Source organism: Chlorocebus sabaeus, chromosome 11 (genome assembly GCF_047675955.1).
Source record: "Chlorocebus sabaeus isolate Y175 chromosome 11, mChlSab1.0.hap1, whole genome shotgun sequence".
In the NCBI taxonomy this organism is placed as follows: domain Eukaryota; kingdom Metazoa; phylum Chordata; class Mammalia; order Primates; family Cercopithecidae; genus Chlorocebus; species Chlorocebus sabaeus.
Genome location: NC_132914.1, coordinates 98,298,069 through 98,325,889, shown reverse-complemented (window position 1 = coordinate 98,325,889; position 27,821 = coordinate 98,298,069). Strand labels below are relative to the sequence as shown.

At 40.6% G+C, this 27,821-nt stretch overlaps 1 protein-coding gene across 7 annotated transcripts in view; it reads right to left on the bottom strand.

Annotated features, from left to right (window-relative positions):
- The window catches only part of ANO4 (anoctamin 4), a 417,600-nt gene that overhangs the window by 146,114 nt on the left and 243,665 nt on the right, over positions 1-27,821 (bottom strand). For 6 of the 7 annotated variants that reach the window (XM_008004386.3, XM_008004385.3, XM_037996641.2 and 3 more), the window contains 2 exons: positions 8,040-8,140; positions 4,570-4,614 (listed from right to left, as the gene is read on the bottom strand). In XM_008004386.3, the coding sequence (XP_008002577.3) occupies positions 4,570-4,614; positions 8,040-8,140 (146 nt within the window). The remainder of the gene's footprint in view (positions 1-4,569; positions 4,615-8,039; positions 8,141-27,821) is intronic. The other variant, XM_008004387.3, reaches the window with a different exon arrangement.

The following is a 27,821-nucleotide window of genomic DNA, read 5'->3' as shown; positions in this document are numbered from 1 at the left end:
TCCGTGTTTTTAAAAGCCCTCCAAATGATCCTGACACACGTTTGAGAATCACCACTCCATGGAGACTGCTGTCATGGAGACTACTGAAATTTCTAAATATCCAGAATTGATTCTCATCTGATTGATCATCAGAAGCTGAAGCACAGCCCTCCTTGTGGAATCTCATTCCTGGTACCTTTGACACTACCCTCTCTTCATTCTCCTTCTACTTCCTAATTGTTCTTTTTCATTCTCCTCAGGTGTCCCCCCATTCCATCAATGCAGATTTTCAAAGGAATTGCCACAGGTCCTCTTCTCTTAACTCTTTACCTCTCATCCAGGGAAATGCCATACACTCCCTTGGCTAAGGTCATGGCTTCTATGCCGTTGACTCACTCCCACGCTGGATTCTCCAGCATTACCACTCTCTTCAGCTGCTTTGCCATCAATTCCAAAGGACTTTAGGACACAAACACCTCAAAAATCTACTGTGACTTATAATACAGAATTAATTTTAAAAAGTCAACTTCCTCACCACACTTGTATCTCCTCTCGATTTCTAGTCTTCTTTTACCTCCAACAATATTTTCCCTAGCCCTTAGGTGTAAGAACTTCATTCTCCTCAACTCTGAATTTCCAAATAGCTGCTAAGTGCCAAGCCCTTTTGCCTATATTTCACAATCTTTCTCACATGCTTTGCCTTTTTGCTCTGTAGATTATTTTTATCTATCCAGGGGGCAGAACTCCAATCAAAGAGTGAAAGTTAAAGAGACAGAGATTATAGCTTATTTTAAGGAAGAATTTTATAACAGTCACAGCTGCCCACAGATGGGCTAGGGAGTTTACTGTCTCCAGAAAAGCAGAAGTTTAAGTGTCTGATGAGTGGTTGGACTTGATGGCATTTAATATCCCATAAAACCTTGAGATTCTATAGTTCCTTTTATCACTCTTTTCTTTTAAACCCTCATTGTTCATCCCCCCCAACCCTTGTTTGAGCAAATGTTTTCATCCCAAGGCTGTGTCTGACGCTTGAGGCAGACCTGGTTTTTCTATGATTCTTTTCTTTGTGATTTCCTCTCTCCCTACTCCAATTCTCACACACTCATGTGGAGATTCATTTGTTCACTCACTCCATCTACTATGTGCTTGGTGCTGGAAATACAGAATTGAATGAGTCATCCTTGTCTTCAAATATCACCCAGGTAGGGAGCTAGACACGTACATCATAGATTACAGCACAGGGTGATGAGGCCATAGGATCCCAATGGAAAAGCAGAAAAGAGATCATTTGACCTGGGCAAAGGCAAAAATACGGACTGAGTTTTGAGGACTGAGTAGACACCACCTTGGTGAACAATAAAGGAAAGGATCTTCCAGAAGGACCACTATATGCAAAAGCACATAAACCCACGTGAGCATAACATGTATTTGGAAATGATGAGTAAGTAGTTCAATATGGATGGAGCAAAGAGTGGTAGGAGGGAAGAGATGGGTGAGGATAGTTTATAAAGGGCTGTAATTAAGCTAAGGCTGTTGACCTTATTGTGATCACTCTATGGTGGCCACCAAGTGACATAAATCAGATTTGCTACTTAGGAGATGAACAGAAGAGAGTTTGGAAGTGGTCAGAAAAGAGGCAGGAAGATAAACTGATGTTTAGGCAAGAGGTGATGGAGGCTCAGCTAAGTCAATGGCAGTGGGAAGGAAGAGTAATATATGGACTTTAAAAAATACTCATCTGCACCTGCAGAATTTGAGAGACTGATTAGATGAGGGAGCAAAACATCCAAAATGACCCTTAGGTTTTTTTTTAAAATTACATTTTTAGAGATGGGGTCTCACCATCTTGCCCAGGCTAGGCTTGAACCCCTTGGCTCAAGTGGTCCTCCTGCCTCAGACTCCCAAGTATCTGGGACTACAGGTGTGTGCCACCACACCTGGACCCTTAGATTTTAAATTAGGTGACTGTGTGGGAAGTAGAGCCAATGCCTGTATAGAGAATATAAATGGAGAAAATGACTACTTGGCAGATAAAATCAGAACAGAGTTAGTGGACTAGTTGCTAGAGGACAGAAGAAAGGAGAGACTTAGAGATGGATAAAAAATTCAGAAGCACAAAGGAAAGAATAGAAGAATACCCTTATATCTTTGCATAAGGATCTCCTTCTAAATATTACATGTAATAATTACTAATAGATACTATTCGTGCACATCAACTACATACTAGGCACTAAACCTCACATAAACCATACAGGGTAGAAATTAATATCGCTTTATAAACGTGAAAAACTCAGGCTCAAGAAGTGAAGGAACTTGCCCAAAGTCATCCAGTGCCATTATAGGTTTTATGATCCCAGTGTGCTCTGTTTTACATATACTGATTTAGATGACTTGGCAAATCCAGACAAGAATAAGACCTCTTCCCACCCTACATTCTTTTTAGAATCTAGAATATATTTCACTGAACAGATTGAAACAATATCACATACAAACTTGATATTTCCACTTGGCCATCAAAGTTGGGAGAAACATCTCTTCACCTTGCTGTTTCCTTCAGGTTTTCTTTGATTTTGGTTTTTGTTTTCCCCTCTCATAGTCAGTTAAATCCTTAATTTAATGGCAAGATAGAGCTTGGCCTATTATACAGACCAATGGTTTCCAAAACATGATCCCATGACCAGCAGCATTAGCTGAAGCTGGGAATTTGTTAGAAGTGAAAATTCTCTATCCCCACTGTAGATCTACTGAACAAGAAACTCTGGGGCTGAGGCCTAGAAATCTGTGCCTAAACAAGGCTGCTAGGTGATTCCGATGCTGGCTGGAGTTTGAGAACTATTAATACAGGCTAAACTGTTGTACCAGGATTTTATAGTGACAAGGATTTTAATGTGACAAGGGAGCAATCTAAATCATGGTGAATCCAAATGCCATGTCAACTGTGTAATGAAAGAAGAACTGCCAATAAGCTTGCTCACAGGTAATTTTTGAGGAACGATATTTTCATTTCTTTGGAGGTCAGTTCTCACACTGTACTTCATTGAGTGCACATGCATTTGAGTAAATCCATCAAAATGTATCAACTACTCTTTTATTTATCACACGACATAGCATATAAAGAGAGGGAACCTGAGTTCTAAATTTCATAGAGTTGAACTAACTAGGATTTTCAGAGAAATTTACTAGTTTCCCAGTTTAACCATCAGCTCAGTTCAGGGTGAATGAAAACATAAGATCAATTAAGATTTTGGAATTAGATTCTCCAATGATCACAACAGAATCAAATTAAAGAACATCATCATTGATGCATTCCCATTCTCCCTAGCTCCTCAAAAAACAACAACGAAAAACAAGCTTTGGGAGGATACAAAGTATAGTAAATGCAATCTTCATCTGGTGGGATTTTTGTTTTTTTTTGTTTTTTTGGCAGAAAAGAGGGTAGGAAGGGCACCTGAGTGAGGCTATACATCTGCATATGTTATTAACAAAATATTACTAACATAGGAGGACCCCGCTCATGAAGTCAAGTAGCCAGCAGCTAAGGATGACTATCTGTACTTCAAGCTTTCAAATTACTTATAGTGGAGGGAGGAATTTTTGTAGAAAAAAATAACATTGGCCAGGCACGGTGGCTCACCCTGTAATCTCAGAACTTCAGGAGGCCGAGGCGGGCGGATCGCCTGAGGTCAGGAGATTGAGATCAGCCTAGCCAACATGGTGAAACCCTGTCTCTACTAAAAATACAAAAATTAGCTGGGCGTGCTGGTAGGTTCCTGTGATCCCAGCTACTCAAGAGGCTGAGGTAGGAGAATTACTTGAACCCAGGAGACAGAGGTTGCAGTTAGCTGAGATCTGCACTCCAGTTTGGGCGACAGAGAAAGACAAAAAAGAAAGGAAAGAAAGAAAGAGAGAGAGAGAAGAGAGAGAGAGAGGAAGGAAGGAAGAAAGGAAGGAAGGCAGGCAGGCAGGCAAAGAAAGAAAGAGAGGAAGAGAGGGAGAAAGGGAGGGAGGGAGGGAGGAAGGAAGGAAGGAAGGAAGGAAGGAAGGAAGGAAGGAAGGAAGGAAGGAAGGAAGGAAGGAAGGAAGGAAGGAAGGAAGGAAGGAAGGACATCTATGCCAAATTTGTTGGGATTTTTGATAATTTATCTAATAGAATGGGCTGAAAAGAGGGGGTGAAGGATAAAAGACTGATCATTGGGTACAGTACACAGTGCTCAGGTGATCAGTGCACCAAAATTTCAGAAATCACCACTAAAGAAGTTATCCATGTAACCAAAATCCACCTGTTTCCCAAAAACTATTGAAAATTTTTTTAAAAAGAGAATGGGCTAAAAAGCAATAGCCCCAGCACACTTGCAGATGAATGGCATCCTCCCAAGTGGGGAGAAGTTATAGGGAAAACTCCAAGAGGGGTGTTTTCATCTTTTTTTTTTTTCCAGGCTAATCAGACACAGCTGATTTTAAAATGTGCATAGCAGCCAGCTTTCCCACGTGACAGAGGCTCATTTTCCCCAGCTTATAGCTCCTTGTCATTGTTGAAGCACACGGGCCAACAGAAAGACAAACACCGTCACGACACAGTGTGCTACTAACCTGCTCATGAACTTGTAACGGCGGGGCAGGTAATAGATTTTTCTCCTGGAAGAACAGCAAAAATGAAGCCAGTCGAGAAGAAAACCCATCGTCAGTTACAGTTTGAACTAGCAAGGAAGGAAAGGAGATTGAAGATAGAAGCCTGTAAGAGGTGAAGAAGAAAAAACTAAAAAGAGATTAACAGTGAGAAATACAGTGGGAACACAGGGCATGCGTTTTTGAGTCATGAAATCTTATGCAACAGTTTCCATTGGTATTTCTTCCTCTACCCATTACCATAATTTTTTTTTTTTTTTTTTTTTTTTTTTTTTTTTTTTTTTTTAGTGGTTGCTCCTCGCCTGCAAAGCATGTGCAGTATGATAATTTGGAGTGATTGGTATTTGCACAGCTTCAGCTGAAGTCAGCTTTCTTCCCCAGGAAAATGCAAGGATGGATCAGAGGACAACATACATAATTTAACGGGCATGCTATTATATTAACTAATATTTATACAGCACTTTAAGCTTACACATGACACTTCTCTCATGGTATAGACATATATATATATATATATATTTCACAACCAGTGTGGGAAGGACACTCACTTGTCAGCAGTAACACCCAGCTGTACATAACCACACTGGGGCACACTGGCTGACCACTGGCCCTGGTTGTAGGCGAATTAAATAGGTAAAATCAAGGAATTCTGGAAACTTTAAAAAAATCAGACTTATTCTGTCAGATTGCTATATATCTACCTTTAAAAAATGTTAAAAATGAAAATTCTTGGTGTAGTTTGAATGGACAGTACATGAATTAGATTCTTTATTAAAATACAACCTCCCTTTCCATATTTCAGGCTTCAACTGAAACTGAATGGAATAATAATGAAACAGGTGCTTTTTGTGTATATCCTGAACTGTTACTGAACTCTCTCACTTCTGTAAATGGTAAGCTTATGTACCACCAATTTTTTTTTGCATATTCGTGAGAGCTTTAAAACATAGGCAAAACTATAGAGACAATAAAAAGATCAGTGGTTGCCAGTGGGAGAAGGAATGTAGGTGAAACACAGGAGACTTTTAGGGCGGTGCAGCTATTCTGTACGATCCTGCAATGGTGGATACATGATATGCCTTTGTCAAAACCCACAGAACCACACGCACATAGAGTCAACCCTAGAACTATGGACTTTAGTTAATAATAATTTTTCAATATTGGTCCACCAATTTTAACAAATATATCACACTATGCAAGATATTAATAATAAAGAAACTGTAGGCTGGGGGAGAAGGGGACACTATACTATACTATATTGTATACTATATTGGAACACTAGTATCTTCTCAATTTTCTATAAACCTAAAAAATTCTCTAAAATGTAAAGTCTATTGGTTAAAAAAAATCCATGGACATATAGGTATTTAAGAAGCAAGTTTTACTGTAATTTCTCATAAGAAACCTATTCCTATATTTCCTTTTAAACATTATAGGGATAAAAATCCATGGAGACTAAACCTGGGATTCAGAAGTACCGTCTACACAAAATTATGAAGATTCTTTGGGCATTTAAATTCAGCCAAAATGATGTTTGTACATTTTGTTGAAATGATGTAGTTGGATAATTCCTCCTTTGGAAATGCATGTATCTCCTTAGACTAGAGTTATTTGTCTGAAACTATGGACACAATAATAGCAAAAGTTTTAAATCCATCAGGTTGCAACAAGTAACGCCAAGCTTAGTAGGTAAAACCACATTAATATTAATGAGGTCAGTAAGTGTCACACATTAACAATATTTTCTTCTAAAATTATCATGCAAGAATTCCTATATCTAAAAAGATTATTGTTCATGTTCTTTTTCATTTCATTGTGTGGTTCACATTCTCTCAAGTGCTGCTCGGAGGCAGCACATTTCTGCTCTGCAGTAGGCATGCAGAAGTGTTATTCATGATGCGGCCAGGCCCTTCAGATATAAAATTCTTTGCAGGTAGTAAGAGAATTTGCTTTGCATTAACATTGCTCAAGTTTCTATAATCTCCCTGGGTTCTTTGTTACAGAACTGTGTTCTGGCAGAAGGTTTTATGAGATTTATTTATACCAGAGAGGGGTGTATAAATTTCTATCTAGACATATTTTGTAGGGTTTTCTTTCTTTCTCTTTTGGTTCTTAGGTATGATATGGTATTAATCCACATTAGACACTTATTATATCATTGATAAATATTTGGTTTTAATTGTTAGAGTATAAAAATTTTCAGTGGAATCTAAACTGACATTCTTTCTCTCTCCCTAGTGGATATATACATATATATACACACACACACACATATTATATATATATGTATTCCTTTTTTTAAATCCTTGAATTCTCAGCTTTTCTTTTTAACAGTTAAATACAAAAAAAAATCATAAGATCAGAACTAAATTTATTATGCATTTTGAGAATTTTGCCTCCAGGAAAACAGATGCTAGAAATCCCAGCCTCTATTTTACTAGGTATTAGGACATACAGGCCAATAAACAAAGAAGACAAGATGCACCGGGGAGATATATTACAAGCCTATGAATGGAAATTGCCCTTCTCTAAATGTGTCCCTAACCCTTCTCTCTGTCTCTATAAATGTTCTTTGTCTCCACAACTTTCCACAGCTCATTAAGAGACAGACTGTAGAGCTGGTACCAACTTGCCTCATTTCTGCCACCTAATGTGGTCTTACTGGCAAATTGCAAACCAAAAATACGTCATTCTTTGAGTCCCTTCAGAACTGTCCTTGGGACTACATCCATCCACCTTTTTAGACCCACATATCTTGGCATTTCCAATTTCAGTTTTAATATGTTATTTCTATATAGCAAATGCAGATCACTTTTCCATAATCCATAGGGAAAATAAAAATATTCATTGTGAAATGAAGGTAAATTATAAATTAATCCTTTTAAATAACTAAGGAATATAAACAAAGTATTTTCTATTCCCCTTGGAACAAATACCAATATTTGTGTTTGCACAGTATTTATGACTTTAAAAAGTTTTTTTGTTTTAAAGAAGATCACATTGTCACGAAATTTCTTGCACTTGTTTCTAGAGAAATACATTTTAATGTTTTTCTGGAAGGGACTGGTCAGTAAAGAACATAAAAATATGGTCCTGTGCAACTGCTGCCTGTGGTCTGGCTGTTCAAAGCAGCAGTATACAGGACTTCTAAAAATGGCACTTTGGAAATACAAATGCCACTTGGAAAATGCTTCTTTATTGCAGGCACTGGAAATATCTACCTGCTAAGAACTGAATTAGCCAGAGTTTTTCACAAAAAGCCATGAAATCATTATTGGCCATAAAGGCTTATTTGCATATCCTAAACATTTGAAAGAGTCCCTCCTCTAATGGCCTTCCCATCTGCATTTCAGTTTTATTTGTTCTGAGAGAGGAGAACATTAGATTTACAGTGAAGCAGCAGAGAGAGTGGAATAAAATACATTTCCACCTACCTGAAAGGCATTCTTACATTCATTTGTTCTGCATATCTTCCAAGGACTTCCCATGGGGCATGCAACTTCACAAAGATAATGTCACTATTTATTAGAGAGGACTGAAACAGAAAAAAGAAACTAAATTGAAAAGTATATTCAAGGCTCCCACAGTTTAAGTTGAGTTGGAACTTAGAATGCATGGACCTGGACAGAGATTACGATTTGGGGCATTCCTCAGCAATAGGCCAGACCCTTCCAAGTGCACGTATTCATTTAACAAACATCCCACTGTATGTGTGGCACTCATGCCAGCTGGAGACCCAGCTGCAAACAAGAGAGGTATGAATAACATTTACATTCTACAAAAATGTTAAAGAAGATAGGCAAAAACAAGTTGAAAAGGAAGGATACGCCAGGCGTGGTGGCTCACGCCTGTAATCCCAGCACTTTGGGAGGCCGAGGCAGATCACCTGAGGTCAGGAGTTTGAGACCAACCTGGACAACATGGTGAAACTCCGTCTCTACTAAAAATACAAAAATTAGCTAGGCATGGTGGCAGGTGCCTGTAATCCCAGCTACTGGGGAGGCTGAGGTGGGAGAATCGCTTGAACCTGAAAGGCAGAGGTTGCAGTGAGCCAAGATCACGCCACTGCACTCCAACCTGGGCAACAAGAGCGAGACTCTATTGAAAGAAAGAAAGAAAGAAAAGAGAGAGAGAGGGAGAGGAAGGAAGGAAAGAAGGAAGGAAGGAAGGAAGGAAGGAAGGAAGGAAGGAAGGAAGGAAGGAAGGAAGGAAGGAAGGAAGGAAGGAAGGGAGGAAGGAAGGAAGGAAGGAAGGGAGACTCAGATAATAATGAGTGTTCTGAAGAAGGAAGGATAAGCTCAGATAATAATGAGTGTTCTGAAGATAGAGTAATGAGAGAAACAGTTACGGGAGGGGGCTACATACTCATTTGGACAAGGGGTTGAGGAAAGTCTTCTCTGTGGAGGTGACATGTGAGCTGAGACCTAAGGAGGAGAAGGCGCCAGCTGGGGAAAGAGCACAGCATGAGCGCTCTGGGTGCAAAGGCCCTGAGCTGGGAAGCTGCCTGGTATATTGAGGGAGAGAAAGGAGAGCAGAGGGGCTGAGGTGTTTTAAGGAGGGAAGAGTGGCATCAGAAGAGGCTGAGAAGGTGAGCAGAAGACAGAACGTGCAGCGGACTTTATTCTAGGAACACTGGGAAACCACTTTGATTTAGGTTGTCAAAGATCACTGTGGTTGTTTCATGGAGAATAAATGATAAGGGAGAAGAAGGAATGTTCTCAGTCATCCAGGCAAAAGCAAAAGTTGATGGTGGAGATGAAGCAAGCCAAAAGATGTGAGACAGCAATCTGGGTGGGTGCCTGGCAAAGCTTTTTCAAAGAGCTGTGTTCTTTGGTCAAAGACCTTTGCCTGCTTTGGGGCTTTTTATCAACCTAGAACGTAGGGAAGTAAAACTAGGACTTCACACCCCAATAACTATCCAACAGATTTTGGTCTATGCCTCTGGCCAAAAGGACATGAAAAACCAATTAGGAGATTTCTCTTTGGAAGTTACTTTCCACAAGGAGGGGTCAGTTGTAGAAGGAAAGTGAGAAAATAGGAGCCAAACTAGTTTAAATTAGTAAAGTGGCCAATTACTAATCCCCATCTGTCTCATATAGGGTTGATCTGGACTGCATGGCATTTAAGTTTTTATAGTTTAGGAATGTTGACAGATATGTTAGGACTTTGTGCTTTGTGGCTAGACTTTCCTTATACTAGTATTGCATAACAATCCTTTGTTGGTTCTTGTTGTAGTTTTTGCACAACTGACAAAAATAGAAGCTCAACTTTTTCCTCTAGCTGGGGTAAATGTGCACTATGGGAAATTGTTTTGAAATTGCAGATGGATGTAAAGTTGTAATTCATTTATCATACTTTAATTCAGAGTCTTTTTTACCTGAATTATAAACATTCAAGGGTTATAAATATTATACGTGTATAAACTCATCAAGATATTATGAAAATCAAACTGGCATCAACTGCAATGTTCTCAGAGACTGGTGTGATGCTGAATTTCCCAAGGGTAGGAAGGCCAGGGCCCATCAGTAGTGGCAGGCACTCTCTAATATTGGTCTGAAAAGTCTAACTTTCTGGCAGTTCAGGCTGAAATGAGGTTTTATCTTCTGGCTTGAGACAAGAGTGCCCTGAGTATAACCCTCCTGATAACAAGGAATATTTCTGTTATTCATAGTTGAATCCTTTGGGCCTAGCACAGTGCTTGGCACAGAGGTACCACACACCCAATGTTTGTCTAATCCATGAACATGATTAGTGAAATGTGGGCAGTTAGACCTGGCCCAGGTGAATACTGGATTCCTGTGAGGCAGGCAGTGACTGTCAATGAAGTGACTCTTACAGTGAACACTGCAGGTTACTACAAATAAGGTGCCTGTCCAGGGAGTGGACAAACCAGTAACAACCGAAAATGTGATGGCCAAATGCTTTGTCTCTTTGTAAAAACTGTTTTCCTCTGTTCAGTAACCTATTATGGTCAGTCCTCCCGGCGCAGCTGTTTAGATCGGGGTATGTAAATGAGCTCATAGGCTGTGATGCTCATACAGAACATACAGAAACATCACACACACACAGTCAGTCTCGCCCCATTTCATGCCTGTGGATGCAACGATGCCTTGGGGATCTGAGATGGTCTCACAGCTTTTCAGCTGAGCATTTGTTGGACTTTAGAAAAGATTGCTGCTTGCTTTTCAATACATAGTACAGTTTTCCAAGTTATAAAGCAGAAGAAAGACTGTATTTCCTAAAAATAGTTCTTTTTCTTTATATGAAGATATACTTCAGATCTGGGGAGGCTTTGTGGCTTCCTAAGTTGGAAATTTTAATCATGATAATGGGATTTCTTTATATTCACTTAGCTTTCCTTTAAGGTTCTATATTCACTCATCTTCCTATGAGAGAGTAAAATTGTGCAACACAGAGGACTCTATATGGAAATGTGATTGATTCACTGAATTAAACAAATGATTTAGAGCAGAATATAGTGTTTAGAGATTACTCTCTCCATAGATTTACTGTAATTGTTAGGATTTACAGAAAATAAACAATCTAGTGGGAAAATAATCATTTGAAGATCTCTCATAAATTTACGGAAACATTAAAAATATATTAAAATATTTCACTCAGAGAACAATTTAAATACCACATTTCTATATGTAGATAAGCTAAGTTCATTATCTGAATATACACTGAATCAACTAAAATTCTGATGTGGGATCTCAACCATTTTCTGCATAAAAGGATAGCTATTTTGATTTATTCAGCCTGATAAAAATCACTTATTATTTAACTAATAACAATAACAATCTCATTTTATTTATTTATTTATTTTTCATGCTTTGCAATTGTCAAAGCACATTCACACGTTACCCCATCTTATTCCCATATGAACCTTGTGAGAGTGGTTTTCCTTCAGTTTCTTAGAGGAGGAGAAAGAGAGGTGACAAGTGGCTCACCCACAACCAAATAAATGTTTACCCCAGACAGAGCTGATTCCATACCTTCACCTCTTAACTTGCTTTTGAATTATACCTGACAACTTCTGAAGTTTAAATAAATAATGGCTTTGCAAATGCATTTAAGATGCATAGAATCTGGATTGTTGCTTTATCAGTTTATATGAATTTGTCTTAAAAGAATTTCATATTTTAGAAAACAAAGCAACAAAAACAAAGAGGCTTTCCTTCATGTAAAGCAAAATTAAGTTACCAATGAACTGAGATTTTATTTGGGGCTATTAAAAATTGTTTTGATTATCTCAAGAAAAAAACATTACCTGAATTCTCTTGAATAGCAAAGAATACGAGTTCTCTCTCTCTTTCTCTCTCTCTCTCTCTCTGTGTGTGTGTGTGTGTGTGTGTGTGTGTCCTTTTGTCCTTTTTACATACTTAAGGGAAAATATAGTGTATGGGGCTTATTATTTATATTCAGCTTTCCAAGTAAAAACTGAGAAGGCATTACCTACTGCTTGTTACTGAATGCTTTCTGAACTTCAGTCCTGAGAAACTAATGGGAAACAGATGATTGCTAATTATATAGCCCATAAATCACTCTTTTCTCTACTGCCAAATGATTACACTGCTGTTTCTAGATGGGTCTTTCCTTACTATTAAGTATTCTTTGCCATATAAATCCAAGTACACAAGAGCCCAAGTGAAAAGAAATGAAAATGATTTTTACGAAACATAGAGTTGTTTCATTAATATACTGCAATATAAATTCCTGGGAATAAAACCTTGGGGAGAGAAAAATTACCACTCAGAGAAGTTTGGAAAAATATTCTTAGAAAAATGACTGAAAAAATTAATGAATATCATGGGAAATTACCTGGAGTAAAAAGAGATGAGATTCACAAAAAAAATTCTTCCTTTTTTTTTTTATCAGCAAGAACCTACTGAAAACCTTCGATTTACTAAATTTTGGTCCACGCCTTGGTATGTAACAGTCATGGTCCTTGCAACAGTAAGGCAGGAGAAATGGCATGCCACTATCTAATCCAAGCAGTCCATCTCTCAAAGAGTTGTATATGTATATATGTGTGTGTGTGTGTGTGTGTGTATGTGTGTGTATACACACACATCTCCACATCTCATGATTCCTGATGCCATTTATTGAGAAGAGGAAATAGAGGCAGACCACGTTTGGGCACGGAGGATGGGGATACAGAGGTAGATCATAAACTCAGTTTTGGAAAAGTTAAGTTTGACATGCCCAGGAGATATAGCGTGGGTAGTTAGACAAAAGAGTCTGGAGCTCAGGGCAGAAGTCTGGGCCAGAGATACAAAGTAAGTGTGTCCAGGATAAACATTATATTTAAAGGACTGGTAGAGGCCACTATGGGAGTATAGGTACAATGCCATGTGGGCATCTGTGCCTCAGAGGTTAGTAATTCGGACTGTGAGGTTGGACTTCACATATTTATATTCATTTGTCTACCTCTTACCAGCCCTGAGATCTTGAACAAGCTATTTAACTTCTCTGTGCCTCAGTTTGTTCAAATGTAAAATAGGAAATGATAGCAATACATATCTTACTGAATTGTATTAAATGGCATAATGCCGTTAAGGTGCTCATAATAAATCTAAAAATATGCTTGTTATTATCTCCAAGAGGGGCCACCATATTGGTGGTGAAAAGAACACAGCATTTCTACTCACTCAAATTATAACCTGAGAAGGTAATAAACAAGAAACCAGTATATTGGAAGGATTTATTAGTCTTTGATTACAAGCCCCAACCACCAGAAATCCTGAGATCCAAGCACCCAATTCCTGTCTTTTGTTCCTTAGTATCTTCAGGGTTTCCTGCAGGTTCCTCTATGACATTCATTCAACAACACCCAAAAATGTTCATTAAGTGACTACTCTGTGTCAGAGACTCTTCTAGGTGCTGGATACGCCACAGTAGATAGAATTTACAATCTAGAGTGGGAGACAGACATCAAAGAACAAATAAGCACGATTTAAAATTATAAAAAGTATTTTAAAAGGAAAAGAATATAGTTCTGTGGGAGAGAGGAACTGGAGGCACCTGATTAAGATTTGTTGGTTGATCTGTGATTAGGTGACATTTAGCCTGAAATCTGAAAGATGAGATAGTGTTAGGCATGGAAAGAGTCAAGTGAGAAGTATTCCAACCAGAAGAAACAGCAAGAACAAAGACCCAGAGGTTGTTCTGGGAACTGGAAGGCTGGGGTGATTGGACATTGTAAAGTGTGAGGTGGATAGAGTTACCTAAAATAGGGTTAGAGAAGAGGGCTGGGAATAGACCATGCCAGGCCAGGTACAATGTGGTAGGAAGTTTGGATTTATTTTCTAAGGCCAATAGAAAGCCACTAATGAGTTACAGGCAGGGATCACTTGTTTCCCAAAGTGTGTGCTGCGTGTTTTGTAGAGAATGGTCCGGAGGAAGCATAGGAGTGGGAAGTTCAATAAGAAAGTTATTCTAGTAGCCAGGTGAGACAAGATGGTGGTTAGAACCAGAAGAAAAGGAGAAACAGATGGACTTGAGATCTAGTGGAGGTAGGTTTGAAAGAACTTGGGATTGAACAAATAAGGAGGGTGAAAAAAAATCCAGTGCCTAGAATGATGCAGAGGTTATTTTGCCTGGGGAACTGGACAGATGGTAGTACTCTTACCTGCAGTGAGGGGCTGGAGCCATCCAGTTTGTCCTAAAATTGTATAGGTGGCAATGCACCTGTAAATCATGGTGGTCTTTGCAGATAACCATGAATCCCACTGTGTGAATTGTAACTTAACATTCACTCACGCATCCGCTCATCTATTGTGCAAATCTTTACTGACGGCCTATGATGTGCCGGGGCCTGTCCTAGGTGCTGGGAAGGCAGCTGTGAACAAAACAGACCAAATCCCTGCTCTTGAGAAACTCAAGTTCTGCTGGGGAGACAGACCCTCAGTAAATAGATGTGTAATACTTCTGATGACGTGCTTTGAAGAAAAATAAAGAGGGTAAGAAAATAGTAAGTAATGGTAGGAAGGAGATGCTATTTTAGATAGAGTGGTGTGGACAAGCCTTTTGATAAGGTGACATTCGAACAGAGACCTGAAAAAAGTACTGAGGGAGGCTGTTCTATTACACAGGGAGAGAGCATTCCAGACAGTGAGAAGAGTAAAAGACAAAGGCCCTGAGGCATAAATAGGCTTGACGTTTCAATTTACTGAGCGTGAAGGATCAAATCAGGTTAGCCACTTGCATCTGTTCTATATCCCCCTAGGTAACTACCTGGGCATTGCTTTCTCATAACTATACTGTTATGAGGACAAAGCAAAACTCTAAAATTCTGGGGCTAGGAGGAGACATTAATTGCTAATTGGAAACTCAGAGAAGCCTCTTGGATTAAAAAAATCATAGTGAATGCAAATGAATAGTAATGGTAGAGACGGCAGCAGCTACATAGTGCCACTACACGTTAGGTGGTATTTTAGAGCTTTCGCCTACATTAAGTCATTCAATTTTCACAGCAACCCTATGAAGCAGGCATTACTATTATTCTAATTTATTGCAAATGAGGAACTAAAGCACAAAGAAGTCTGGTACCTTGGCTAAGTTTACTCAAGTAAGGAATGGAGCCTAGTTCTCACCAGTGCAGTCTGGCTTCAGAACTGCTGTTTCACAAGCAGAAAGCTGAGAGGCTCACATAAATATATTTGCTCCTGAACTCAATTCCACTGTAATATTATTTTTTGAAGAAATGCTGAATTGTATATTACAGTCAATGTACAATACATACAGTTGGCTCTAACATCCTAAAATTAATGTAAGGCCAGTAGTAAGAGCAAATTTCAAGCCTGGTTCCGCCATCTGTGGGCACATTACTCCATTCACAAGCCTCAGTTTCTTCATTTGTAAAATGAGGAAAATAATACCTGCCTTGCAGCGTCATTCTGAAGCTGTTATGGTTGTATAGTACTGGTTTAATAAGTGAGAATTTCCTTCTTCCACCCACAGGTACTGAATGCTTGGTGGACATTTGGGTAACTCCCCAATAGCTGATGCTAGAACTCCTTGATGTATCTGGAATCTAGCCTGTGAAACTGACGGATAAATGTACATTCCTCGAGAGTTAGAGGGCTCAAAGTAATTGCTAAGCAACTTCAACTTCTCTCAGTGGGGCTATCATCTAACCAGCTGTGTAGCACTGGGCAAATGACTTGTACTTTTATGAGCTCCAGTTTTCTCTAAAAAATGAGGGCATGTGTCTCTAAAAAGAAATTTTTTTTGCATGTGTTATTCTTTTCCCTTAGGGACACACTGAAATTTGTGAGTGTAGTTTACAAATGGTCTTCAGCTGATTCGGATGCAATTTCCTCTCTGCAACACATACACACATACAGACACACACACACACAGTGCCCTGGTGGAGAGAATCCTCTTGAAGTACTATATGTTCCTAAATAATTATAATATTCATTCCCTGAAGGTGACATTAGTAACAGCAACAAGAAATAGGTGTGTGTGAAATTGTCCCCCTTAGAAGACCTTTAAATGGAGGTCCCTAAGGACTTCATCCAGGCTCTAGTCTCATTCTACCTGTCCTCCCTGGATGATCTCATCCCTCCTAATGGCTTTAGATGTCACCTATCAGCTGATATCTCCAAGACTCATATCTTTGGCCCACACCTCTCTTCTGAGCTCCAGATCAGTGCAGCCAATGGTCAGTGTGGCACCTGGTACCTCATGTCTCACTGGCAGATCAGACACATCAATGTCTACAATGGATCTGCTTCACTGGCAAAACTGCTCTTCTTCTCAGTGTCCCCACATCAGGAAATGGCACAACCATCCTCTTAGTGGCTCAAGTCTAGGAGCCATCTGTAACTTCTTTTTCCCTTATGTCATATCCAACAAATCACCAAGTCTTATTGATTCTACCTTTTAAACTTCTCTCTGATCTATCCACTTCTCTCCATCTCTACTGCCACCACCCTCCTTTAAACAACCATCATCTGTCTTCTTGAATACTGCAACAGCCTCATGGCTGGGCTCCTTCCATTCCAGCCTGGATTGGCCTGAATGCATTAGATGAGTCCTTAAAAGAGAGTCTAGAAGTCAGAGAGATTATCCTGCTCGCTTTGAAGAAATAAGCCACTGTGTTGTGAAAGGGTCTCTGAGGGGCCTCTAGAAGCTGAGAACCGTACCTGGCTGAAGGTCAACAAGAAAATGAAGACCTCAGACCTACAACCACAAGGAAAACTAAATTCTGCCAAAAACCATGTGAGAGGACCTTGAGCTCCAGAAAAGAATGCAACCTGGTGGACACCCTGGGGTGGCCTTGGAGGGATCCTGATTAGAGGTCACGGTTGAGCTGTACTCAGACTCCTGAACCACAGAGACTGTGGGAGCATAAACATAGATTGCTTGAAGCCTCGAAATTTGAAGTAATATCTTCAGCCGTGATATAAAACTAATGCAGATCATATTCCAACTAATGAATGCTATAATTATAGATTTCATTGCTGCCTCTGTGAGACTGTATACTTCTTCACAGTTGTATTCCCAGCACCCAGCATGTTACTGAGCACATGGTCATTGAGAATGAATGCTTCCTAAGTGAATTTATGAACATCTTGCGATCCAGACTACGAGTAGCTTTCTCACATTATTGATTACCTTGTTAAAACACTATTATCAGGCAGAAAAAAATTCATCTTCTTACCACCACAGAGTTTCAATGTGGCTAAATTTATGAGAAACTCGAGGAAACCCTCCTCTAGGCCAAAATTAGATGTTCAGTTTTGAGCAGCTGAGCACAAATCTTCACACATTTCATTACAGGTTCTCTGTGTTGCCATAAAGTGAATCCCCTCATGCAACATACTCTTTGTTACTTCGCACCAACCTTGGTGATCCCCATGTCAGGTCTGAGAAACTTACTTCATCAGGGTATCTGAGGAAAATCAATGTTTAGTGTAGCTGTCAGGATGGGCTAAGTTATGATGCAGCAACTAATAACCCCCAAATATCAGTGACATCGAACAGCAGAGCTGTACTGTCAGTACAGTAGGCACCCAGTGCCATTAAACACTTAAAATATAACTAGTTCAAATTGAGATGTGCTGACTGTGGAAAGTACACACCAGATTTTGAAGACTTAGCATATATACAAAAAAGAATGTAAAATATCTCAATAATTCCTATGTTGATTGCATGTTTAAATGATATCTTAGATCTGTTGGATAAGTAAAACTATCATTAAATTCATCTGTTTATTTTTACCTTTTATATGTGGCTCCTAGAATTTTCTATCGGCTAGTGCCATGATAAAGATTTACTCCTTGTTCATGCTACATGTCCACTGCAGGGCAGCTCACTGTAGTGATTTAGTGGTTCATGCTGATAGTCACTCTCCCAGAGGGAAGGCAGAGCTCAAAGGGCCTCATAAGCATATATATCACTTCTGTGCCCAGCCCATTGAGCAGAAGTAGTCATATGGCCACATCTATCCACAAGACCACTGGAAGCCGGAGTATATCTGATACATACTGCTAATTAATACACACTGATATAGAAGAACTTCTTTCATCACCTTCTTAGATCTATTATGAAAAGCAAATGTTTTATCTGCCTCACAATACAATGACGCATAAAATCATTCAGTAAACACCTAAAGATGATTTAACTACTGTGCACTATGTTGCCTAGCGCACAGGCCCTATGTTGGACCCTCGGGATACAAAGAAGGTTAAGACATAGTTCAAAATCTCAGGGAACTCAAAATTCAGCAAAGCAATGATGACCCTAATTATAAATAACGTGATTAGTATGAACAGAGGTTGGTCTAATATCCACTGGGAGAGAAAATACTCCCTTTCTAGGTAATCCCAGTACTAAATCTCTCCTTAGAAGTAAGCAATGTCAGTTGTAATCTACAAAATTCCAAACGTCCCTTCACTTCTTACAGACCATCATAATGTTTTCCCTACTCCTTCTAGATGGTATATGAGATAAACTGAACTTGGGGACAACTTTATCATCACGGTGTACTTTTTATTATCACAAAACATCAACCCACTGACAACCATTCACAGCTATGACCCAATCAGTAACCCATGAATTGCTTTGCCCTTAGTATGCTGCAGAGATGAACAGCCATGAAATAAGCAAGACCCAGAAAAGACAGAAGAATTGTGTGTCTTCTGCTAGTGAGGAAGCAATTTAACTTTGGAAATTCTTTTTTCACTCTTCTTTTTTTTACTTTAAGTTCCAGGATACATGTGCAGAATGTGCAGGTGTTACATAGGTACACATGTGCAGAATGTGCAGGTTTGTTACATAGGTACACATGTGCAGAATGTGCAGGTGTTACACAGGTACACATGTGCAGAATGTGCAGGTGTTACACAGGTACCCATGTGCAGAATGTGCAGGTTTGTTACACAGGTACACATGTGCAGAATGTGCAGGTTTGTTACACAGGTACACATGTGCAGAATGTGCAGGTTTGTTACACAGGTACACATGTGCAGAATATGCAGGTGTTACACAGGTACACATGTGCAGAATGTGCAGGTTTGTTACATAGGCACACATGTGCAGAATGTGCAGGTTTGTTACACAGTACACATGTGCAGAATGTGCAGGTTTGTTACATAGGCACACATGTGCAGAATGTGCAGGTTTGTTACATAGGTACACATGTGCAGAATGTGCAGGTTTGTTACATAGGTACACATGTGCAGAATGTGCAGGTTTGTTACATAGGTACACATGTGCAGAATGTGCAGGTGTTACATAGGTACGCATGTGCAGAATGTGCAGGTTTGTTACACAGGTACACATGTGCAGAATATGCAGGTGTTACACAGGTACGCATGTGCAGAATGTGCAGGTTTGTTACATAGGTACACATGTGCAGAATGTGCAGGTTTGTTACACAGGTACACATGTGCAGAATGTGCAGGTTTGTTACATAGGTACACATGTGCAGAATGTGCAGGTTTGTTACACAGGTACACATGCGCAGAATGTGCAGGTGTTACACAGGTACACATGTGCAGAATGTGCAGGTTACACAGGTACACATGTGCAGAATGTGCAGGTTTGTTACACAGGTACACATGTGCAGAATGTGCAGGTTTGTTACACAGGTACACATGTGCAGAATGTGCAGGTGTTACACAGGTACACATGTGCAGAATGTGCAGGTTTGTTACATAGGTACACATGTGCAGAATGTGCAGGTTTGTTACACAGGTACACATGTGCAGAATGTGCAGGTTTGTTACATAGGTACACATGTGCAGAATGTGCAGGTTTGTTACATAGGCACACATGTGCAGAATGTGCAGGTTTGTTACATAGGTACACATGTGCAGAATGTGCAGGTGTTACATAGGTACGCATGTGCAGAATGTGCAGGTTTGTTACATAGGTACGCATGTGCAGAATGTGCAGGTTTGTTACATAGGTACGCATGTGCAGAATGTGCAGGTTTGTTACACAGGTACGCATGTGCAGAATGTGCATGTTTGTTACACAGGTACGCATGTGCAGAATGTGCAGGTCTGTTACATAGGTACGCATGTGCAGAATGTGCAGGTCTGTTACATAGGTATGCATGTGCAGAATGTGCAGGTCTGTTACATAGGTACGCATGTGCAGAATGTGCAGGTGTTACATAGGTACACATGTGCAGAATGTGCAGGTGTTACATAGGTACACATGTGCAGAATGTGCAGGCTTGTTACATAGGTACGCATGTGCAGAATGTGCAGGTGTTACACAGGTACGCATGTGCAGAATGTGCAGGTTTGTTACACAGGTACACATGTGCAGAATGTGCAGGTTTGTTACACAGGTACACATGTGCAGAATGTGCAGGTGTTACATAAGTACACATGTGCAGAATATGCAGGTGTTACATAGGTACACATGTGCAGAATGTGCAGGCTTGTTACATAGGTACGCATGTGCAGAATGTGCAGGTGTTACATAGGTACACATGTGCAGAATGTGCAGGTGTTACATAGGTACACATGTGCAGAATGTGCAGGTTTGTTACATAGGTACACATGTGCAGAATGTGCAGGTGTTACATAGGTACACATGTGCACTTGGGAAAGGTTATGCCAGCTCTTCTAAGTCTGTTGTATTTATCTCCTGGTGAAATGCTGATCAAAATTAGAGGATGCTGCAGGGCACACAGCAGTATAGCCTATCAAGTGTTTTTACCTAAAGGTTATACAAAACTGTCAAGAAATGGGGCTCCTATGATTTCTAATAACAGAGAAACCTGATAGATTATACCTCAACTCATATCACTTCCTCATTGGTATAATGCTGATATAATTACCCTCACCTACTTTATAGGGTGTGTGTGTGTGTGTGAATATGTATGTACATGTATACATAAAGTACATTTGAAAACATTTTCTGTGGGGGTCACTAGTGTGTCCCTGGCATCCATTCTCCTCTCCTTCGGGCACAGGGAAATCTGAGCTCCTTGGCCCACTGGGGTAGGCAGGAGCCATACGATGAGTCTAGCCATTTAGCTGTGAGCAGAGGCTTGAAGTCCGGTGTGTGATTTGCCTTTCCCTGCCTCAGAGGCAGGTGTCTGGATGCAGCTTCTGTTATCTGGGTCCCCGGTCGCTGCAAGGAGCATTTCTCCTCCTCCACCTCTGCATCCTGAGATCAAAAAGTAAACCCTGCTGCCTGAAGCCTCTGAGATGACAAAGCCTCGAGTGACAGGCAGAAGCTATATAAAGCTATGGAACTGGACAAAATCACAGGAAGATGGAGACACAGAAGAAAAGGGGACCCAGGATCAAGTCTTAAAAGACTAATATTTGAAGATCAGACAGAAGAGAAGGTGAGCAAAGAGGACTGAGAAAGAGCCAATGAAGAAGGAAGAAATCCAGGAAAGCATGAGATGTCACCAAAGCCAAGAGAAGCACGTTTTTCTTAAGGAGGGAATGACTCAGCACGTGGAGGAAAGCTGCTGGGGAGGCCAGTAAGATAGCGGAGATGGCATGACTGCCGGATTTGATCACAGGCAACCTTTATAAAAGCAGTCTCTGTGAAATAGTGAGGGAGAAAGCCCAAACTGAGAAATTGGAAGAGAGAATGGTAGGTGAGGAGATGGAGACAGGACACTAGACAAATCTTTCAAGAAGTTTTCTGTGAAGTATAGAAGAGAAACGGAGTGATCATTAGGGGAGAGTATAGGGGTCAAGGGGTTTTTCATCTCGTGAGCTACAAGAGCATGTTTGTAACAACTGAGTAGAGAGGAAAAATAATGATGCAGGAGAGAGAGGGGAGACAATTACAGGAGCAAAGTCCCTAAGAAGGTGAGGGGAGAGGGGATTCAGCGAATAATAGGAGAGCTCCCGGGACAGTGCACACAGAGTGGGGGGAGGGAAGGTTGAGGGTGGGAAGTCATAGAAGATCCTGTCTGACCATTTTTATTTTCTGTCAGAGTACAGGCAAGGTTATCAGCAGAACAGTGTATGTGTGTGGAGGGGCATTGAGGGAGGTAAGGGTGCGGAGAAAACAGGTGAGAAGGTTGATTGGGGAGAGAGAGTGTGAAGTGGGCCAACTCTCCCACCTATTCAAGATCTTAGTCAAACGTCACCTTCAGTGAGCCCCTAGCCAACACCCTATTTAAAATGACTATCCTTTTACCCTTAGTGCTCTCATACCCACACTGTGCTCTGGTTTTTCTTGTGTCATATCATTTATCACCTTCTTTTATGGTTTTTTTTTTTTTTTTTTTTTTTTTGAGACAGGTTCTCACTTGTTGCCAAGGCTGGATTGCAGTGGCGCAATCTCGGCCCACTGCAGCCTCAACCTCCCAGGCTCAAGTAATCCTCCTGCCTCAGCCTCCCAAATAGCTGGGACTACAGGCATGCTGCATTACACCTGGCTAATTTTTTGTATTTTTTTGTAGAAACAAGGTTTTGCCATGTTGTCCAGGCTAGTCTTGAACTCGGGACTCAAGCAATCCTCCCACCTTGGCCTCCCAAAGTTCTGGGATTACAAACATGAGCCACTGCACCTGGCCCTCCATTTATCACCTTCTAACATATTATATTATTTATTTATTATGTTTATTGTTCACGGCCTCCCTCACTAGAATGTGAGTTTCACAAGGGTGGGGGCTCTCTGATTTGTTCACTGATGTATCCCAAGTGCCTTGAATTGTGCCAGGCACTATATAATTATTTAATGATTGAAATTTTAAAATTGAATCAATGAAAGAAGCAAAGAGAGAAAGAGAGAAAGGGGAAGAGAGGGAAGAAAAAGTTACTTAATTTTTTTGGAAAGGAAGAAAGCAAAAGTACCAGGCTCACTAAGCATTCTCTGGTACCCGTGTGAGACTGTGGTATGATGTAAAGTGAACCAGTCAGCATGTTTTTTCCCGCAACATTAAATCACTCATGTGTGGGCACGAACAAGATGCAATTTAACCAAGGTCGGGGCTTTGCCAGGCAAATAAGTCAAAGGAATAAAGGAGTGAGAGAATTCAGGTGCTTGTAAGTGGTCATGATGATGAACCACAGAATCAAAGCTAAGTAATGAGGGACATGAAACAACGATTTAAAAAAATGGTTGGGGCTGGGAGTGATGGCTCACACCTGTAATTCTATCACTTTGGGAGGCTGAAGTGGGCAGGTCACCTGAGGCCAGGGGTTTGAGACCAGCCTGGACAACATGGCGAAACCCCGTCTCTACTAAAAAAAAATGCAAAAATAATGTCTTAGTTTATTTTGTGTTGCCACAACAGAATACCTAAGATGGGGGTAATTTATGAAGAAAAGATTATCATTTAGTTCATGGTTCTGCAGGCTGGAAAGTACAGGAAAGTAGCCGGGCTTGGTGGTGCACGCCTGTAATCCCAGCTACTCAGGAGGCTGAGGCATGAGAATCACTTGAACCTGGGAGGTGGAGTTTGCAGTGAGCTGAGATCATGCCACTGCACTCCAGCCTGGGCAACAGAGCAGACTCTGTCTGAAGAAATAAAAATAACAAATAAAAAAATGGTTGGGATAATTCAACAGCAGGCTTATTATCACAGTCAATATACTCCCCAGTGACATTTTTGGACTATTTAAACCCACTGGCCACGGTTTGGATATGGTTTGTTTGTCTCCACCAAAACTCATGCTGAAATGTGCTCACCAGTGTGGCGATGTGGAGAGGTGGGGTTTTGGGGAGGTGTTTGGGTCATGAGGGTGCTGCCCTTGTGGGTGGCTTGGTGCTTGGTCTCACACTGGCGAGACTGTATCTGTTCCTGTAGGAATGGATTAGTCCCACAAAAGTGGGTTGTTATGACACCAGGATGCCTCCCAGGTTTTGCCTCTTGGCACGTACTTCCGCTCTGACCTTCTGCCATGATGTGATGAAGCACAAAAGCCCTCGCCAGAAGCCGAGCAAGTGTTGGTGCTATGCTTCCTGTACTTTCCAGCCTGCAGAACCATGAACTAAATGATAATCTTTTCTTTATAAATTACCCCATCTCACATATTCTGTTGTGGCAACACAAAATAAACTAAGACATCATTCAAAGAAAGTCTCAGTTCCAAGTATTTAAGAGTTTATTTAGAACTCTCTTTCCCTAAAAAGAGTTATTTTTAAAAAGGCATTAAGGTATAGCTTTGCTATGTATAAATGGAACAAGAGAAAAAAAGGAAATGATAAACTAAAATTCAATACTTAATTGATGGCTTAACTGTGTTCTGTCAACTAAGTAAAACATTATGTGACATAAGGAATCAAGACTAACAGTTTTTCACTCAAGTGGAGTTTCTACAGATAATTGCAGTTGGGGGAGATCCCCTTGAACAATCTGAAGCAACAGCGAACACCTCAAACAGGTTACCCTTTTATAACTATATGATGTTATCCATGAGTCACTGATAAAGGAGTAGATTTCAGAAGATTCTCATTAGAGTCTGAGAAACTGAATCAAGGCAGCCTCAGATGACGGCCAAAGTGATTTACTGCTATACAATCCAAAATAATATTCTGGTTGAACAAAGGAACCTACAGAGTCAGGAGGAAGAGAGTCCCCAAGAGGCGACATAATGCATTTCTGAAACTCTAATGGACACGAGGTCTCACCACATGTACTTTTTCTTTCCTGCCTGCTGGACTGCTAAGGTCGAGGAAAATCATGTGTAGTGTAGTTTCATTTTTCTGCCTGCTCTACTCCTGGTCTTCTAGAAAACTCTTTTTAATTTCAACATGTATAGAAAAAAGAGAGAATGAAGAACAGAGCTGAAAAACAAAGTACTCTAGTGAGCAATAACACCACCTTCTTGGAAGAAGATCCAAGATGATCTTGACTAAGTTTGCAGGTAATGGCTGGTATAGTTTGTTTAGTAAAATCCTTGGCCTGAAAGAAATTGGCATTGAGATGATTCTTATTTACACATGAGTACAGTGTGATGGATTTGGTTGTAAAGAGGCTAAATGATATTTGGTTGCAATATTTTGGAAAAAAAAAATGACTAAAAGCTGCACATCTTTCTAGCTCTGTCATTAAGGTCTAGAAGAACAATTGTATCTGATGTCAATTATGTTCGTGGGAAATTGCTAAGTGAGCACACACTATGAGAAAGTCAAGATGACATGATGAACCAGACACTGTGTTAGGGACAAGAAGAAATCTGTCCAGCCCTCATGGGATGCACATTCTGTCTGGGAAGCAGAGGTGCACAAAGGAGCCCTGAGGCCTCAATCAAAAGTCTATCTTGCCACTGTTTATGTTGTTTCCCATCCGGAATGCCATGCCCTTCTACTTTCTGGCTTTGTGAATATCTAGTCATCCTTTAAGTCCCAGGTCACCTCTCTTAACCTTCCTGAAATCTCTGTGCAGAGTACGAAATTCCCCAGGGCTTCCATAGAATTTTTCAAACTGTATTCTATCTGTTTCACATCTGCCTTCATTGCTAGTTAGAGAGTTCCTCAAATACACTAAGCATATTGTGGCAGCTTGTATTTTCCAAAGATGGCCCCAACATTACTGCTTATCCCACACATCTTCTAGAACCTTATGACTCTCCTTCAAGAGGTGGAATCTATGTCCCTTCCCCTTCATTCTGCCTTTCCCAGTGGAGTACAGCAGAATAAATGCTTCTAGGGCTAGGTCATTAAAGTTCACTTTTACCTTTTTCTCCTAGAACCCAGCCACGATGTCATCAGAAAGCCCAGGCCGCATGTGAAAAGGCCCACAGCCCACAACCCTGGCTGAGCTTTCAGCTGACAGCCAGCACCAACATTCTAGCCATGTGAGTCAGTCACCTTAAAAGGGGGGTCCTCCAGACACTAGTAGTGCTGCTCCAACTGATGTCCCATGGAGCAGAGGGAAGCTATCCCTTCTAAGTCCTGCTCAATTGCACATTTGAGAGCAAAAAGAATGACCATGATTTTAACATACAAGTTTTGGAGTTGTTTGTTATGCAACAATAGATAACTAGAACATTTGTTTTTTTAATTCTCCAGTGCCTGGCACAGTGCCTGGAATATAACAGATGCTCAATACATATGTGCATGAGGATTGATACTCTATCACTGTAGGGGCTGGATGCGACAAAGGGAATCTTCTTTAATTCCTCTGTGGGCAGTTATGGTGGAAGGAATTTTTAGCTTGTCTTTCCTTGTTGCTTTTCCCTTCCCTGCATCACAAACACAAGGACATTTCCACAGGCAGGCTTGTGGCTGCTGCTGACTATCCAATTAAATATTGGGTCTCAATGAATTCTGCCATGCTTTGAAAAAAGACAGTTGCCTAACGTTAGCATCAGAACAAAGATGTGGGTTTCTGGGAGGAACTCTGACTGTGGGCAATTTACTCAGTCATGCCCATGTTAAAAAATAGAAATAGCTGCTCCTCCATCATCTCAAAGGCAGGTGTTAGAGTTCAGACCTTATAACTTTTAAACCATCTGGATATTACAGAGATGCGGCTAGCATGGCCTCAAATGAAGGGACGGGGGCAATCTGTTAGGAGGGCTGGTGACTGCACTATACTGTTTGTTGTCACCTTAGCACCCCCTTCTGAGGTGTCCTCTGCATTGCTGAGAAGCTGGGACCAGAACCTGGTTCTGGTTTCCCAGAATCCCCTTCTCCATAAAGTTCTGGGTTAAAGTGTACAACAATGGGTGCTCAGATGGAAGGTAGGAAAGGAGAGGCTATTTCTCAGGCAGGTAGTTACAGGCAGATTTGAGGTTTGAAGCAGCTGCAGGTAAGTTTTGAGAATCACGTGCTGCAGTCAGGCATTATTGAGATCCCAGTGGCTTCCATGCCGGCATCTGAGACCTGCTGCTGTGGTGCTTCAGGCTGAAGTGATGGGACGTAGATTCCCTGACCTTCACACCCAACCTTTTAAGTGGTCTTACAGTGTTGTGAAACTCTGTATTGAACACTTCATTCTCGGAGGACACAGAGTGGCTTTCCTGCACAACCCCAAATGAAAGAGGAGTCAAGCAGTTATAAGTACTAGGGAAGAATTTTAAAGAAGAAACTTTGGGTTTCTGGGTAGGCAAAAGTGAAGAGGTAGCACCCAGAATGAAGGTTCAACTGATTAATGGAAAAGGACAAGTTAGGGAGGTGTTTGCAACCAGATCAGGTCAGGTCTCTCCAAAATCCCAGCATGGCTCATGCACTTGAATTTTTCCCCTGCTCCGTGCCCTGTAAGAGTTCATTCAGATGCAAACACCAGAGTCTATCTCTATCCTACAGCCAAATCCAGCTATTCCCCCTGTTTCCATATACCTCCATTCAGTTACTCCACTTACTCTTCCTACACCCATGCCAGCCTGCATGTGGGTGCACAAGACAAAGGAAACCCAGCAGTGGGAAAATTCCGCAATGCTTTAGAGAGTTGGGCTTAGAAATGCAAATTCCAATTTCTCTTTGTGCTTAGTTCACCCATTATCATAGAGATTTTTCTTGAACTCCTGAAATGAAATAGTGACTCCTTCCCAGGATTCCTGTATATTTCTCCACAATACCTATTACATCTGATATATTTATTTAAGGCCTCCCTTCCTTCAATAGTAGTAGATATTCATCAGATATTTGATGAATGAACGAATGAATTACTTCATCTGGAAATGGAGTCATCAGATACTACAAACTGCCCTTAAAATATGCCTAAGACACAACAGGAAGTGAGCTAAGCCAGGGCCCTTGCCTCAAGAGGCAGTGCTGCATCATCACTTTTGCAACTAAGGTATGTCAAGTTCAATTAATAATACTCA